Source organism: Tympanuchus pallidicinctus, unplaced genomic scaffold, assembly GCF_026119805.1.
Source record: "Tympanuchus pallidicinctus isolate F22 unplaced genomic scaffold, pur_lepc_1.0 scaffold107, whole genome shotgun sequence".
Classification (NCBI taxonomy): domain Eukaryota; kingdom Metazoa; phylum Chordata; class Aves; order Galliformes; family Phasianidae; genus Tympanuchus; species Tympanuchus pallidicinctus.
Window position 1 is genome coordinate 56,420 of NW_026294625.1, and position 14,369 is coordinate 70,788.

Sequence of the window (14,369 nt, forward strand, 5' to 3'; positions counted from 1 at the left end):
GGATCCCAAAGACCCCACCTGGCCCCCCCGCCTCGTTGAGGGACGTAAGGAAAGCTCTGGGCTGGGGGGGGCTCAGGTGACGGCCCGTCATCCCCATCCCTTGTACATATGTAGATAGAGCTGTACATAAATGGGGCAGCTGTGCCCCGCACCCCGAAAGGGCTATGGGGGCTGGGGACCCCCCCCAGCAGGCGGCGACATCACTGGGGCTGGAGGGCAGGGAGCAACCCCCAGCCCCACTCCTGTCTTCCCTGCCCCGTGTCCCACCCTTGGTGCCAGGGTGGGGGTGAGGGGCACTCGCATCCCATGGGCTGGGGGCACCCACCTCCGCAGCTGTGCCCACAGGGCCTCCTTGGCACAAGAAAAACCTTCCCCCCTCCCCTCTCCAAGCCCAAGGACCCCTCCCCTATTCCCCATTAACCTCCATTTGTGTGATCTGTGGCGTGCGTGTCTGGAGGAGGAGGGGGGGGCAGGAGCACAGGGTCCCACCCACAGCCAGAAGCCCCCCCCCCAACTCAATATATACCTCTCACCCCCCCCCAACCCCTCACCAAGGACAGGGTACCCCCACCCTAACTCTCCATCTCCTTTCTATAGGGTTTGCCTGGGACCAAAGGGTTTAGGTGTCCACTCTTTCTGTTCAATGTTTACACCCCTTTTCTAACTGCTGCTCCCAAGGGGGCTCAGCCCTGCCCCCCCCCCCCCCCCAAGTGCCCCCTTCCTACCCCATCCTGTTTGGCATGTGATGGATGCCCCCCCTCTGCTCCGTACCTGTGTGTCTGTACCTCCCCCCCCCCCCCCCCAATAGCAGGGGCTCCCCCGGATGCATGACAGTGAGATGTTTTGCACTATTTTGACTTTTTTGGGCTCTGTAAAAATATTTTATTATAACTGACATTAAAAAAAAAAAAAGGAAAAAAAAGGAAAAAAAATGGCCTACGTTGTGGGAAGGACATCCCACATTGAAGGCCAGCATTGAAGGTCCATGGATGGTGCCTGCAATTCTCAAGAGCCATCCATCCACCCCAGCCTCTGCCCCAGTGTGGAAGGGACCCATCAGCATCGCTGAGTCCAACTCCATGGGCAAAAGCTTCCACCAAGGAGTTAAATAGGATCAGGTAACGTGCCCCCAAAGCCCCACAGGTGGCCAATCCCCCACCACAAGGACATCGCCACCTCACACCCGCTCCCCACCCAAGCAGGCAGCCTCAGGCACTCAGTTTATCTGCAAAGACTTTTATTAACATCAAAGCATTAAAAAGAAAGGGGTGAAGATCATCACGGCCGTGCCAAAGGCAGCAGGGCCGGGTTCCAACCAACAAACATCTCACACAAAGCTGCACCCCAACCCCGCCAGGTCCTCCTGCAGCTCAGAGGCGCACGAGGAAGGCCAGGTCCACGGTGTTGGGGATGCAGAGCTCATCCAGGTGCAGCGGGGAGGGGATGAAGGGCAGTTGCACAGGGAAGAAGTGGCTGGTGTCCACCAGGAGCTGGCTTGGTCCCTCTGCCTGCTGCTCCTGCAGTCGGTTCTGTGGGGATACGGCCATCAACGAGGCAGCGGCCAAGAACCAAGGCCCCCCCTCCCCAACCAGCACAGCCTCCTTCCCTACCTCCACGCTGCTGATGAAGGCAGGGCTCACACGCTCCTCCAGCCCAGCAGTCGGGGTGTACGCCCGCAGGATCTTCACCACCTGGGGCAGACAGCAGATGATGGAGCTGAGGGATCATCTCTGCCCCAGCGCTGGGGTCCCAAGGCTCCCAGGTCACTGCATCCAAGGCTCCCAGGTCACTGCATCCAACCCCCCCAGCCCCATACCTGCTGTGGGGTCAGCACGGTGCACAGGCTGCAGATGGCCGCCGCGTCCTCCTCTGTCGCCTTCTTCACCTGCAGCAGCTGAGCAGCCTGGATCAGAGGCTCCAGCATCTCACGGGCACCGCTCTGCTGCAGCCCCTGCGCCCGCAGCCACTGCTCCACCTGGCTGACGTTGTACCTATGGGGCAGGGGGGGTCAGCAGGAGGCAGCCCCCCTCCCTCAACCCTCCCCCCTCCCTTATATACACCCCACATAGGGCCAACCTGAGCTGGATGCCACGGCTCCAGGAGCAGGCGTCCTTCCTCAGCAGCAGGAAGTTGAGGGTGGTGCCGCTGATGAGGAAGAGGAGCTGGCGCAGCAGCTGATGCCCCACGGCTGGGGACAGCCCATAATGCTCCAGCGTGTGGTGGAAGGAGCCCAGCTGCTGCAGGAGCTCGGGCAGCGTGTGGGCTGGGGGGGCCGAGGAGAGGCGGTGGGTGGGAGGGCAGGAGGAGGAGAGGCCTTGGATGGTCTCACTCTCCAGCATTGCAGAGACTGGAGGGCAGAAAAGAAGAACCATCAGAGCGTGGTTCATCGGCTTCGTGTCACCTCCAGTTGGGGATGGAGGAGCTGATGGGGCGGCTGTGCTCCTTGGATGTGAGAAGTGGGGCAGGTGAGCGAGGGAGGTCCTTGGAGGGGGTACAAATCTCCCCTCCCCCTTCAGCTCCTCAAATGCATCATCTCAGCTGGGATACTGCGAGATCCAGCCCTGGAGCTCTGTGTGGAACCCAACCCAGAGCTCCCAGGCATGGGAAACCTAACCCAACTCACAGCTCTCCTCTGTGTTGGCTTCGGGGGCTGTGGAGAGCCCAACCCACAGCCTCTCCATGGGAAACAGAACCCAACCCACGGCCCACTTAAGAGGAGTCCAACCCAACCCACACCCCCTCACCATGAGGAACCCAACTCAACCAAAGCCAACCTACAGTCCTCTTAAGAGGAACCCACCCCACAGGGAACCCAGCCTACCCCACATCCTCCTTAAGATGAATCCAACCCAACACCAAGCCCCCCATCACGAGAGACCCAACCCAAGCCAAACCACAGCACCACTCCCCTCCACCACCAGCACCACCAGGCACCCCATGAGCCCCCAGCCCCACATCCCCCCAAGCTCCATCCTACCAATCATGGGCTTGAGGCGCTTCTCAGCCGTGCGGATGAGCTGCTGGTACAGCTGCACTGCCAACGCTCCCAGGCTGTGGTAGGGGCCCTGAGGGTCCAGGTTGCGCAGGCGATGCTCATTCTGGTGTGCTGTGTTCCCCTGGTGGCAGCTCTGCAGGTACAGCCAGGTCAGGGTGATGGGTTCCCAGGTGATCCCACCCCAAAGCCCCCCCAGGGGCAACAAGGGGCAGGATCTGCCCAGCACATGCACCACATGGGGGGCAGCCCCAGCCCATAGGCAAAGACCAAAGCTGCTGATGTCATTGTGGGGGGAGGGAGGGGGAATAAATGTGGGACAGCCCCAGGCCATAGACAGAGCCCAAAGCTGCTGATGTCATCCTGGGGGGAGAGGGGGGGGGAAATAACAGCCCCCTCCCCAGCACCCTACCTCATCCCGGCCGTACTGACGCAGGCAGTTCAGGAGCCGGCAGGCATTTGCAAGCCAGAGTGCCACCATGTCAAAGTCATCACTGTGCTTCTGTGGGGTGGGCAGAAAGTGGGTCAGTGAGGCTCCAGCAGCAACCCCATAGCCACCCCCAGCACCACAGCCCCATCCTACAGAGCCCTGGGGTCCAGGCTGCAGCCCCCCCATACCATCCTTACATCACCCAGCAATTTCCCTGCCCCCAGCACCTTCATGACCCTCTTGATGGCATTGATGGCTGCATCCAGCAGTGAGTGGGCACGTGGCTCATCACGGCAGTGGTCTGCGTGCCGGATGCAGAGGAAGAGGACGTAGGCTGGAAGCTCTGGCATTGCCCCAGGGCTGCTCTGCAGGCGATAATCTGTAGGGGAGGGCACAGAGATGTGGGGCCAGGCAGCAATGGAGAGCAAAGCTGGGGGGAAATGGAGGGACAGGATCCATCCCTAGGGCTCTCTGTTGGGTCAGTGGGACCAGGTTACCCAAAAGCCCACCTGTGATGATGGCCTTGATGATGCGCCCTTCGTCCTCCAGCCTCCATGCCAGCATGGCCTGGGGCGGCCCTGATGAGGATGGGACCCTGAGGGATGCTGCTGGCTCCTGCCCCGGCGTGGGGGGCTCTTTCTTCATTGCTGGAGGGGAGCACAGATCACATCCTGGGCCACGGGACTTGCAGCAGGCCCTCGTGCATGATGCACCAGCACCAAAGCAGGCTGGTGACCCCCATCCCTGCGTCCCCCTTCCCATGCGTGTGCTTACCTGTAAACTCCTGGATCTGCTTCATGTAGGTTCTCAGCTGCTTCTGCAGCTTCAGCGTGGTCCTCTCCTGTCTCTCCAGCTTCTGGGACAGCTCCTGAGCAAGGACAGCCCTTGTAAGGCTCACAGCCCCCAGCACCCACTCACGGGGTCAGGAGATGCCAAAGTCCCCACGCATCGCTCCCAAGCGGGATGCTGCAGATTGCCACAGGACAAGATGGGGGTCTCCAGCCCTACCCTGCTGTGTCCCCCTCCCCACCCCTTACCCAGTTCTCCTCCTTCAGGCGCACAACGTGGTGCTGCAGCCCCTCCTGGCCCTGGTGCCTCTGCAGGTCCTGGATGAGGGCTGCCTGCTGCTGGCTCAGCTGCTTGAGTGAACGGATGTCGAGGTGCAGCCCCTCCACCTCCTCCTCGTGGTGCTGCTTCTCCTCCTGCAGCTGGCTCACCAACAGCCTGCGTGAGTGGAGAAACTGAGGCACCACTTGGACCAGATGGTGCTTGGGGTCCCTTCCAACCCAGCTTATTCTATGACTCCAGTGCATCAATCTCTATCCTTTGGGGGTAAGGTTTATCCCCTCAAACCAACATTTCCCAGAGCATCTGTGGGGCCACACTCACTTGTTGGCCACCTGCACCGCATCGTAGGCGTGCTTCAAGTCATCCCCCGCCGCCTTCTCAGGGCTCCTGCCCAGTCCCAGCATCTCAGCGATGTTCTGCCAAGAGGAGAGCAGGGCAGGGTGAGGGCAGCCCCAGCAGCTCAGCTCCATCCCCACAGATACGGGGCAGAGGCTCACCCTTCTCTTAAGGAAATCCAGGGGTTTCCTCTCCTCGTGCTCAGCAGATGCTTTGCTCCTCCCCAGCTCCTCCCGGGTGCGGGCCAGCTCCTCAGTGACAGCATTGAGCTGCCCCAGCAGCAGCAGATACGCCTTCTCAAAGCGGTCCTGCCCCACAGCAGCGTTAGGCATAGGGTCCTCCATGGGGTGGGGAGGCTGGGGGACCTCAGTTGGTGGCTGCCAGCGCTCCTCCTGCCCCTGGGAGTGGGAAGGAGGTTGGAGCTGGGGGCTGACAGCCCTGCAGCTGTGCCTCTGAGACCACAGGACCCCATGGGAAAGGGGAGCTTCCATTTGTCACCTCCACCATCACCACTAACCTCAGCCTGTAGGTCAGAGCCATCCCGAGAAGGGGCGGTGGACATAGAGGACATGTAGCTGCTCTCAGAGCCCAGGAAGCTCTCGGATGAAGGAGAACGCCTGAAGGTGCTTTGCTGATGGGAGAGAAGAGGGACACAGTCACTCCTTGCACCCCAAACAGCCCCATCTCTAGTGGGGGTACAAGGATAGGCCTGGGGGTGACAAAGACACAGCAGCCCACAGGGGCTGAGCCCCCCACAACTCCTCACCCTATGGAAGGCCACCTCATCCCGCAGGTTCTCGTAGCCCTGCTCCAGGCGGGCATAATCCTGCACCAGGCTCTGGTAGCGCGCCCGCTCCTCCTCCAGCTCCTGCTGCAGCCCCCGGCTCTCCCGTGCCGCACGTTGGTGCTGCTCTGTGGGCAGAAGGACACGTAGGAACACGTGGGAACACAGGGAGGGTGCAGTGAGGATGGGGGCACGGAGATCCTTCTACCTTCTAGATCCTGCGACTGCTCCAAGGTGCGCTGAATCAGAGCATCCTTCTCCTCCCCCAGGTGCAGCTTCACTGCTTCCACTTCTGCCAGGCGCTGCGGAGTGAGCAGAGGGACAGATGCAGCCCAGGGGCCACCTCTGGGGCGCACAGCACCTCTATCACGGCACAAAGGGAGCAGAGCCATCACCCCCAGCCCCAAGTCGGACCTGTCGGAGCTCCTCCACCTCCTGGGCCAGGCGGCTCTCAGCACTGTTCCTCTCCAGCTCGGCCAGCCGCTCCTGCAGCCGCTGCACCTGAGCATCGTGTGCCGCATCCTCCCGCAGCCACCGCATCTCCTCCCGCAGCCGCTGCACCTCCTCAGCGTGAGCAGCGTTCAGTGCCAAGAGCTGCTCTGCCAATCGCTGCTTCTCCTGGGCCTGGGGGCAGAGAGGGCCAAAACTGGGGGATGCACTCACCCCAAAGGAAACCCATCTGCACCACGGGGTTCCCCATTCCCTCAGGTATCACTGGGCGCAGCGCTCCGACCAGAGGGCCCTCCATAGGGACGGGTTGACCGCTGCACCCTGGCCGCCAAGGAGCTGCAGCACCCACCTGCTCATCCAGCCTGCGCTGCAGCTGCATCACCTTGATCTCCATGCCTTTGTGCAGCTGCTTGTAGTGCTCTACTGAGCGCGCTTCAGCCCGCAGCCGCTGCAGCTCACGGCGCGCCCGCGCCCGGCGGTAGCAGCACTGCAGGTAGAGCACAGCCCTGCGCAGACGGCTGTAGTGCAGGCGGGCCAACCAGCCCCTCACAGCAGCCTGGAGCACCACAGCTTTCTGGTGCTGCACCATCTGTGGGGAGATACGGGGCAGCAGCATCACCAGCAAGCACAAGGGACAATGCAGCAGCGGTTGCTCGCAGTGGGACCGGTGCTGCACTGTCACCAAGATGCAGCAGGGCGCCGCTCCCATCTGCGCAGCTCACTGCTCTGCCCTGCTCCTACCTGGCGGTAGAGGCGTCGAGCAAACATCCCCCGGCCGAAGGCTTGGATGGTGAGAGCAGCCCGGCGCACACGCAGGTAGGAGCGCCGAGCCAACGCCATCCTCACGTTCTTCTGCAGCACCACCGCAGCTCTGCTCCTCCGCAGCTCAGCGGTGAGCCTGCAGGGTGCAGGAGATGAGCACGAGGTGGCAGAACCCCACAGCCTCCCTTCCCCACCCTCGGGCTCAGCTCTTTGCATCTCACCTGCGTGCCAACAAGCCCCGGGTGTGACGCTGCAGGCACAAAGCTGCAGCGCGAATGCGCCCGAAGCGGCGCCGTGCCAGCCAGCCCCGCAGGTGCCTCTGCAGCAGGGTGCAGGCTGCACGCAGCCGGCGGCACCGCAGCTCCTCCAGGAATGCCACCTGGCCAGCACGGAAGAACACCTTGCTCTTCCCGCAGCAGTACATGCTGGGGTCCTGCGGGATGTAAGGGAGATTCAGAGCAGTGCCTCAAGGAGGCTCCCCCAAAGGGATGCTCTGTGACCTCCCTGCTGGCTGCAGAACGCCAGCTCCTATCCATAGTGTGCAACCCATGGAGGACCTGTGAGGACTCCCACTGAGGGGGAAAAGAACGTGCAAGGGATGCTTGAGGGACCCCAAGAGATGGGGAGAAGCATGTATGAAGGATGCTGGGTGGGATCCTGCAAGGGATGGGGAGAACTGTGCACGAAGGACACTTGGGAAAACAAGAAATGGGGAAAACCACACACAAGGGATGCGCCCTTGGGACCCCGCTGCAACCCCTTACTTGCAGCAGTCTCTCCAAGGCAAGGCTGCAGCTCTGCTTTGCATCATCACCCACCAGCTCCTCCTTGCTCAGCAGTGCCCTGTACCTCTCAAAGAACTCCTGGTAGGTCCACCTGTGGGTGCATAGAGGGGATGATCAGGGGGTGCTGCAGCCAGGGGACCCCCACGGTGCTGGGGGGGCGGGGGGTTACCTGGAGGGGTAACCAGCAGCACTGATCCGGATGGTTTCCAGCACTCCACAAGCTCTCAGCTGCTCCACTGCTCTCCTGGAGTCAAAGCTGGGGCAGAAATGGAAGGGTTATCTCATTCAGGCATCAGCTGGGGGGTGCACATATGGGGCACGAAGGATGCAGGTCTGGGAGATGGCACAACTCCATGAGCCCCCAGCCCCACAGCACTCACACAAAGGGCAGCTTGCTGTCGTTGGGTTTGATGCAGCGCACGTAGTGTGGTGTGGTGCTGCCCAGCGTCTCCATCAACCGGTGCAGGGAGGATTTGAACTGTAGAGGACAACAAGAAAGCACTCAGAGCCTCTCCAGCACACAGCAGGGTCCTCCTCCCCTCCCCCTGCCCCATACCTGGCTGGAGATGGACTTCTTGCTCTTCTGGGTACCAGGAATTGACCTGCGGCTGGGGCGGGCGGACCTGGACCCACTGGACCTGCGGGATGTGGGGCCATCGCCATCCTCCAGGAAGAGCTCAGCGAGCAGCACAGACTGCACAGAGCGGGGCCATGAGAGCCAGCAGAGAGCATCACACCGTGCACCCAGAGCCCTCAATGCAGGACACAGCCCCACGAGCCCGGCCCCACAGCCCCGATGTGCAAGAACCAGCTGTGCCCCCTCCTCCTGCCCCCCAAAGAACCCCAGTGCACCCACAGACACCCTGCCACGAGAGCAGCCCAAGGTGCCCCCTAAGATGTCCCTTACCTTCTGCCAGGACCACGCGATGCAGAGGAAAGAAGTGACAGTGTTACCAACTGAGGGCAACAGGACTCCCCCCCTGACCCCCAGCCCCTCTGCAGGGAGGTGACATCACACACCCCAAATGGTGGCAACCCATGGGAACGGGGTGGGGGCACCCACAGCTCATTTCTCCCACATCACCCACCCTTCCAGCCCCGGGATGCTCGCACCTTGCTGGCTCTCAGCAGCCCCACCAGCTCCTCGGGGATGGTGTCCCTGTTCTTCTCCACAAACCCATCACACTGATATTCCACCTGGCAGGGAACAGCACAGCGTTACCCTGGGATTTTCCCAGCCCAACTTGCTGCAGGGCTCTTGGAACCAGAGGAAACCTTAGGAGCCAGAGCTGCCCAGGGGACCAGAGTGGCTCTCCTACCTTGCCAGCAAAGTGGCACACAATGAAGGCATCCGTCGGCCTCTTGGGCTTCTGGAAGTGGGAGCTGCCGAGGTGGGTCTGGTACAGCTTCTGGGCCCAGCTCCCATCACTGCCCTGGGGCATCTGAAGGGCAGAGGGGTCAGAGGAAGCAGCTGGGGGAGGGGGAGGGGGCTCTGTAGGGCTGCAATGCTGCCAGCACCCCAACCCACCTTGCACTCCTCATTCAGCAGGTCCAGCACGCCCAGTCGACCCTCGATGAGCTCAATGCATGGCTGGTTGTCACAGAAGTCAATGAAGACCCATGGGATCTCCTCAGCCACGTATTCCTCCTGCTCCAGCTTGAAGACGTGCTGGAGGGATAGGAGAGCAGAGCAGGACCGAGGTGAGGGCAGAGGTTTGCACACAGCAGCCCTTCCCCTTCTCTCAGAGCTTGTGGAGAACAGAGGGCTCCATGCCCATCTCCAGCCCCAGGTTTTGAGGGAGCAGCCATATTCCCAGCGCAGGAACAGAAGGAGCAGCGCTGCAGGACACAGGGAGCTGTGCTGCCCTCCCAGCAAGGAGACATTTGGGTGATACCCACCAGGTTGAAGAGCTGCTGCAGCTTCTCATTGGCGTAGTTGATGCAGAACTGCTCAAAGCTGTTGAGGTCAAACATCTCAAACCTGCGGGCAGCAGATTGCTGGCTGAGGCAGGGCACAGCCACGGACCCCAGCCCCACTATGGGGACAGCACAACCCCATCCACAGACCCAACAGTGGCCAGAGGAGGATCACAAAGAGAAGGAGAGCTGTCCTTACCCATAGATGTCCAGGATGCCGATGGAGGTGTGGTGGCCCTCCGGCGAGCGCAGGGCACGGTTGACCCTGCTTGTCATCCACCTGAAGACCTGCCCATACATGTGCTTGGCCAGGGCATCCCGGCAGTCCAGCGCCTGCTGCCTGCTGAGTGGCTTCATGTAGGTCTCACCCGCCGTCACCAGCTTGCGGTGGCAGAGCCAGCGAGTCACCTGCACCTCCTCGATGCCCAGCAGCGCACAGAACAGCCCCAAGGCCTCACTGTTGGGCTGAGAAGGGACAGAGAGGTCACCAGCAGCGCTGGGATGCGTGGGGACGCACGTGGGGCTCTCACCCACCTCCACAAAGCAGCCGTCCCCATGGCGGTCCCTCCCTCTGATGGTGACGTTGCCCAGATGCAGGATGGCAGCAAGGACGGCAAAGAGCTCCAGCTGGTCAACCTCAGGGACACCTACAGGCACAGAGCGAGGGGTTGGGGTCAGATCCTGCACAGCACGAGCTGGAGAGAAGGGAATAGCCAGCAGATACCCAGCTGGCCAGCAATGGGGCACCCAACCAACAGCGAGGCGAGGGCGGTGGGATGATGGTGACAGCCCACAGGACAACGGGGATGCCCACCCCACTGTTTTTCCCCAACCCAGCACAGTACCCAGCAGGGAGAAGGCGAGCCGCGTGCTGTCCAGGTCAGATGCATCATCAGCGCCTGCGCTGCAGCGGCCCTGCTGGGTGTAGTAGAAGGTCTCTGCTCCACCTAAAGAGGAGATGTGTGGGTGATGAAAGCAGCACAGCCCCACCGGGTTCCCTTGGGGCAGCGCACCCAGCCAGCAGCCCCAAAGGTTTGGGGGAAGGGAAAAGGGGGGGAGGAAGGCAGAGTGCTGGCATCGCCATGGGGGCAGCCAGGGGACACGGGGCACTCACGCAGATGCAGAGCCTGCAGCTCAGGCAGGGCAGCTGACGCACAGAGCTGGTAGAAGATGTGGTAGTTCTGTTCCGCTTTTGCCTGCGGGAGTGAGAAGAGCACTGAGCACCTCCAGAGTGGGGACAAGGGGACGTTCCCACCTCCCAGTTCAACCGAGCAGCGCCGGGGCCGCATGCCATAGCAGCCACGGCCAACGCTTGGCCCTGTCCCTACCAGAGCCCCACCTGGAAGGTGACACGGGACTTCTCCAGCAGGTAGGTCTTGATGGTGGCCCCCATCACACGGGCATGGCTGAAGCCAATCTCGATGTACTTCCCGAAGCGGCTGCTGTTGTCGTTCCTGGTAGTCTTGGCGTTCCCAAAGGCCTGGCAAGAGGGAGGTTCTGTATTTCCAGGTGCTCCAGGGGAGGCCAACCCCCCGCACCCATCCATTTTGTCATGGGCTGAAGGCCATGGGAAGGGTTTGGGATGGGGGACGCACCTCCATGAGCGGACTGGAGGCCAGCACCTTCTCCTCCATGCTGGAGTCCCCCAGACCACCCCCGACCGTGGTGAAATATCTCATGGCATATTTGGCTGAGGCGGTTTTCCCTGCTCCTGATTCACCACTGATGATGAGGGACTGGTTCCTACCAAACCTGGAAGGCAACGTTGGGATGGTTCCGATGGGGCTTCAGCCCTTCTCCACCACAACCCAGGGGGTGCAATGCCACGTTGGGAACCCCCAACGGAATGGTTCCTCCCAACGGGGCTTCAGCCTTTTCCCACCGCAACCCAACGGGACACAACCCAAGGGGCCCAACCCCACCCCGAGGTCCCCCCAAAAGATCTCTCACCTCACCATCTGCCTGTAGGCCTCCTCTGCCAACGCAAAGATGTGGGGGTCCATATCCCCCATCTCCCGGCCGCTGTAGGCGTAGATCACCTCATCCTCATAGATGGGCAGCAGCTTGTAGGGGTTGATGGCCACCAGGATGATGCCTGCAGGAAGGGCTCAGGGCTCATACAGGGAAAGGGGGCACTGGGTAGGGCTGGAGGGACGCGGGCTCACCGCAGTAGGTGTAGATGGCGTTGGCCTCCAGGAAGCGCACACGGAGCGAATGCAGCACTGCCGGCTCGTGCAGGTGGCTCAGAGCCACCAGGTCATCCTTGCCTGAGAGGCACTCAGGGTTGCAGAGAGGGGGCAGCTGAGAGCCCAGGGGGTAAACGAGAGGCTGTAGGGTTGGGGAAAGGGAGAGGGGGTGAGCACTGAGCGGGGACAGACGGCCCCCAGGTGGGCAGGGGGCACGGCCACAGTGAGCCACGCTCCTGCACAGCCACCAGGCACGCTGTGGCCTCTCCGCCAAGGAACACAGGCTGGTTTGGGGTGCAAAGACGATCTTATCTCAGGACCCACACGGCCCCAACCTCACCGAGCCATCCTCCAGGCGGAGGTGCAGGATGGAGTCTCCTTCCTCATAGCCTTTGGTTATTTCTGCTGCTCTCCAGACATGGATAGAGTCAGGAATCCAGACCCGGGCACCCTGGGGGGAGCACAGGAGGGACACCCTACAGACAGCCACCAAACCGAGCGCTCCCCATGCAGCTCTCTGTATTCAACCTGGTGCTCAGCATCCCTGCAGCCCTGCAGGATGGATCCCCCCCAGCTGAGCAGGGAGGCCATGCAACCACCCAAAAGCAGAACAGCAAAAAGTTGCAAAAAAGGGCTTCAAACCAGCTGGAGGCACCCAGCAGCAGGACTGGGAGATGTTCCAGCCCCAAAGTCCCTTTTGGGATCCTTGCTGGTGGGGAAGCAGCCCTCCTTTCCTATAGGATACCCCCATAAAAGGGGAACCCACAACGCCCTGACCCTGCTGCCGCAGCTCCAGCAGAGCACAGGGAAAGGAGCCGCTCCATGTAGGGTGGCACAGACTTTCCCTTCCACCCACAGCCTCACCTGCCCGTAGGGCTGCCCTGCCGCCATAGCCCCGCTGTCACACAGCCGGCTCCCCCCCAGCTCGCCGCCCTTTTATGGCCGCTAATTGCCGATAATTGGATAAGGGGTCCACAGCTGCTCTGCTGCCACAGCACCACACTCCGCCCCTAATAGGGGAGGGACCCTAAGAATTCTTCGTAGGCACCTCAGGACCCTTTAATGGGGGAGAACCCAAGAGCCCCCTGAGCTCTAATGGACTCACCCCACAGGGTACCCCCCCCCTCCCCCCACCCCCAAAGTGCCGCCCCCCACCCCAGGACCACCGAGGCACCTCGAGTTTCTCCTGTTCGCGGCACCCCCTATGTAGGACACCCCAAAACTGACCCCCTTCTGCCTGAGCCTCCCCTCCCCTGGGTGAATATTCATTATCCCTACGAGAGAGAACATCTCGGGGCGTTCAGCTGAGCGCTGCTCTGGGCTGGGGATCCCAGAGACCTTTGGGATCTTGTCTCCCCATCCCTTGAGGGGCCGCTCAATTAGAAGGGACCCCGGGAGCCGCATCCCTCATCTCCTGTCCCCACACATGGGGTGGGAAGGGACGCATTTCCCAACCTGGGGACCTCAGTGGGATGTTTTGGGGTTTCCAGCCACGGCACACGGGCGCTGCGTTGCGTCTGCAGCAATCCCACAACGTGACACAGGGCTGCGCTAAACGCTCCGCTTTTAATTACTCAAAAACCATCGCAGCCATCAGAAAGCGATGCTCGGGGGTCATTATGATGGAAATGTCCTTTAGGACCTCGTTCAACTCAGACGATTCTACGATACCCGTGAGGTTGGGGCGTTCCGGCTGGCTCCTGTTGTTTGCCGTCGTCCCACGGCCCCAGCGGGGCAAAGTCCTGCAATGCCGGGCGGGGAGCAGCCGCTTATCGGGGTGCTGCTCTGCCCCGTGTCGGCACGGAGCCGTGTGCCCGCGGTTGGCCCCGTCCTGCCCCGTTTCTGTGCCCCCGTGGTCAAATCTCAGCTCCCAGCACTGCCCTGTTAGGGCTTTTCTTTTTTTTTCTATTGCTGTTGTGCATTCGGTGTGGCTGGGGCAAATCTTGAACGAGGGGAGAGCAGAGTGGATGGAAGGGGGGGAAAGGGAGGGGGGGAAAGAGGAGAAAGGGAAGGGGAAGGAGGGGAAAGGGAAGGTGGGAGAGAAAGGAAGGGAAAGGGGGAAGGGAAGAAGGGGAAGGGATAGGAAGGAGAGTAGGAAGGAAAAAGGGAAGTGGAAAGAGAAGGGGAAGGGAAGGAAAGGGAAGGGAAGGGAGAAGAGAAGGGGAAGAGAAGGATGAAGGGATAGGAAGAAAGGGGGAAGGGGAAGGAAAAGGGGAAAGGAAGGGAAGGGAAGGGAAGGGAAGGGAAGGGAAGGGAAGGGAAGGGAAGGGAAGGGAAGGGAAGGGAAGGGAAGGGAAGGGAAGGGAAGGGAAGGGAAGGGAAGGGAAGGGAAGGGAAGGGAAGGGAAGGGAAGGGAAGGGAAGGGAAGGGAAGGGAAGGGAAGGGAAGGGGAAATGGAAGGGGAAGGGGAAGGGGAAGAGGAAAGGGAAGGGGAAGGGGAAAGGGAAGGGGTAGGAAAAAGGGAAGGGGTAGGAAAAAGGGAAAGGAAATGGAAGGGAAGGGGGGAGGAAAGAGGAAGGGAAAGGAAAAGGGAAAGGGAAGGAGAAGGGGAAAGGAAATGGAAGGGGAAAGGAAAGGGGTAGGAAAAAGGTAAAGGGCATGGAAGGAAAAGGGAAGGGAAAGAGAAGGGGGAAGGAAAGGAAAGGGGCTGGGAGCAGAG

The 14,369-nt window shown here is 61.2% G+C and overlaps 1 protein-coding gene across 1 annotated transcript; it reads right to left on the reverse strand.

Annotated features, from left to right (window-relative positions):
* Nucleotides 1-1,268: 1,268 nt before the first annotated feature.
* LOC128073702 (unconventional myosin-Vb-like) lies at nucleotides 1,269-12,631 on the reverse strand. The gene is made up of 37 exons (XM_052668869.1): nucleotides 12,575-12,631; nucleotides 12,051-12,161; nucleotides 11,690-11,852; nucleotides 11,475-11,619; nucleotides 11,120-11,276; nucleotides 10,864-11,004; nucleotides 10,639-10,720; nucleotides 10,370-10,471; nucleotides 10,059-10,171; nucleotides 9,724-9,989; nucleotides 9,507-9,588; nucleotides 9,136-9,276; nucleotides 8,927-9,049; nucleotides 8,721-8,804; nucleotides 8,164-8,301; nucleotides 7,988-8,085; nucleotides 7,777-7,863; nucleotides 7,587-7,698; nucleotides 7,044-7,255; nucleotides 6,802-6,958; nucleotides 6,410-6,649; nucleotides 6,025-6,234; nucleotides 5,819-5,912; nucleotides 5,593-5,738; nucleotides 5,344-5,457; nucleotides 4,988-5,224; nucleotides 4,812-4,906; nucleotides 4,460-4,646; nucleotides 4,197-4,290; nucleotides 3,932-4,069; nucleotides 3,650-3,801; nucleotides 3,405-3,494; nucleotides 2,978-3,128; nucleotides 2,077-2,347; nucleotides 1,817-1,991; nucleotides 1,611-1,691; nucleotides 1,269-1,529 (listed from the first exon to the last, which is right to left on the reverse strand). Exons 1-37 carry the CDS (start codon nucleotides 12,599-12,601, stop codon nucleotides 1,371-1,373), a joined length of 5,175 nt encoding a protein of 1,724 aa, XP_052524829.1. The 5' UTR covers nucleotides 12,602-12,631; the 3' UTR covers nucleotides 1,269-1,370.
* Between the last annotated feature and the right edge of the window lie 1,738 nt (nucleotides 12,632-14,369).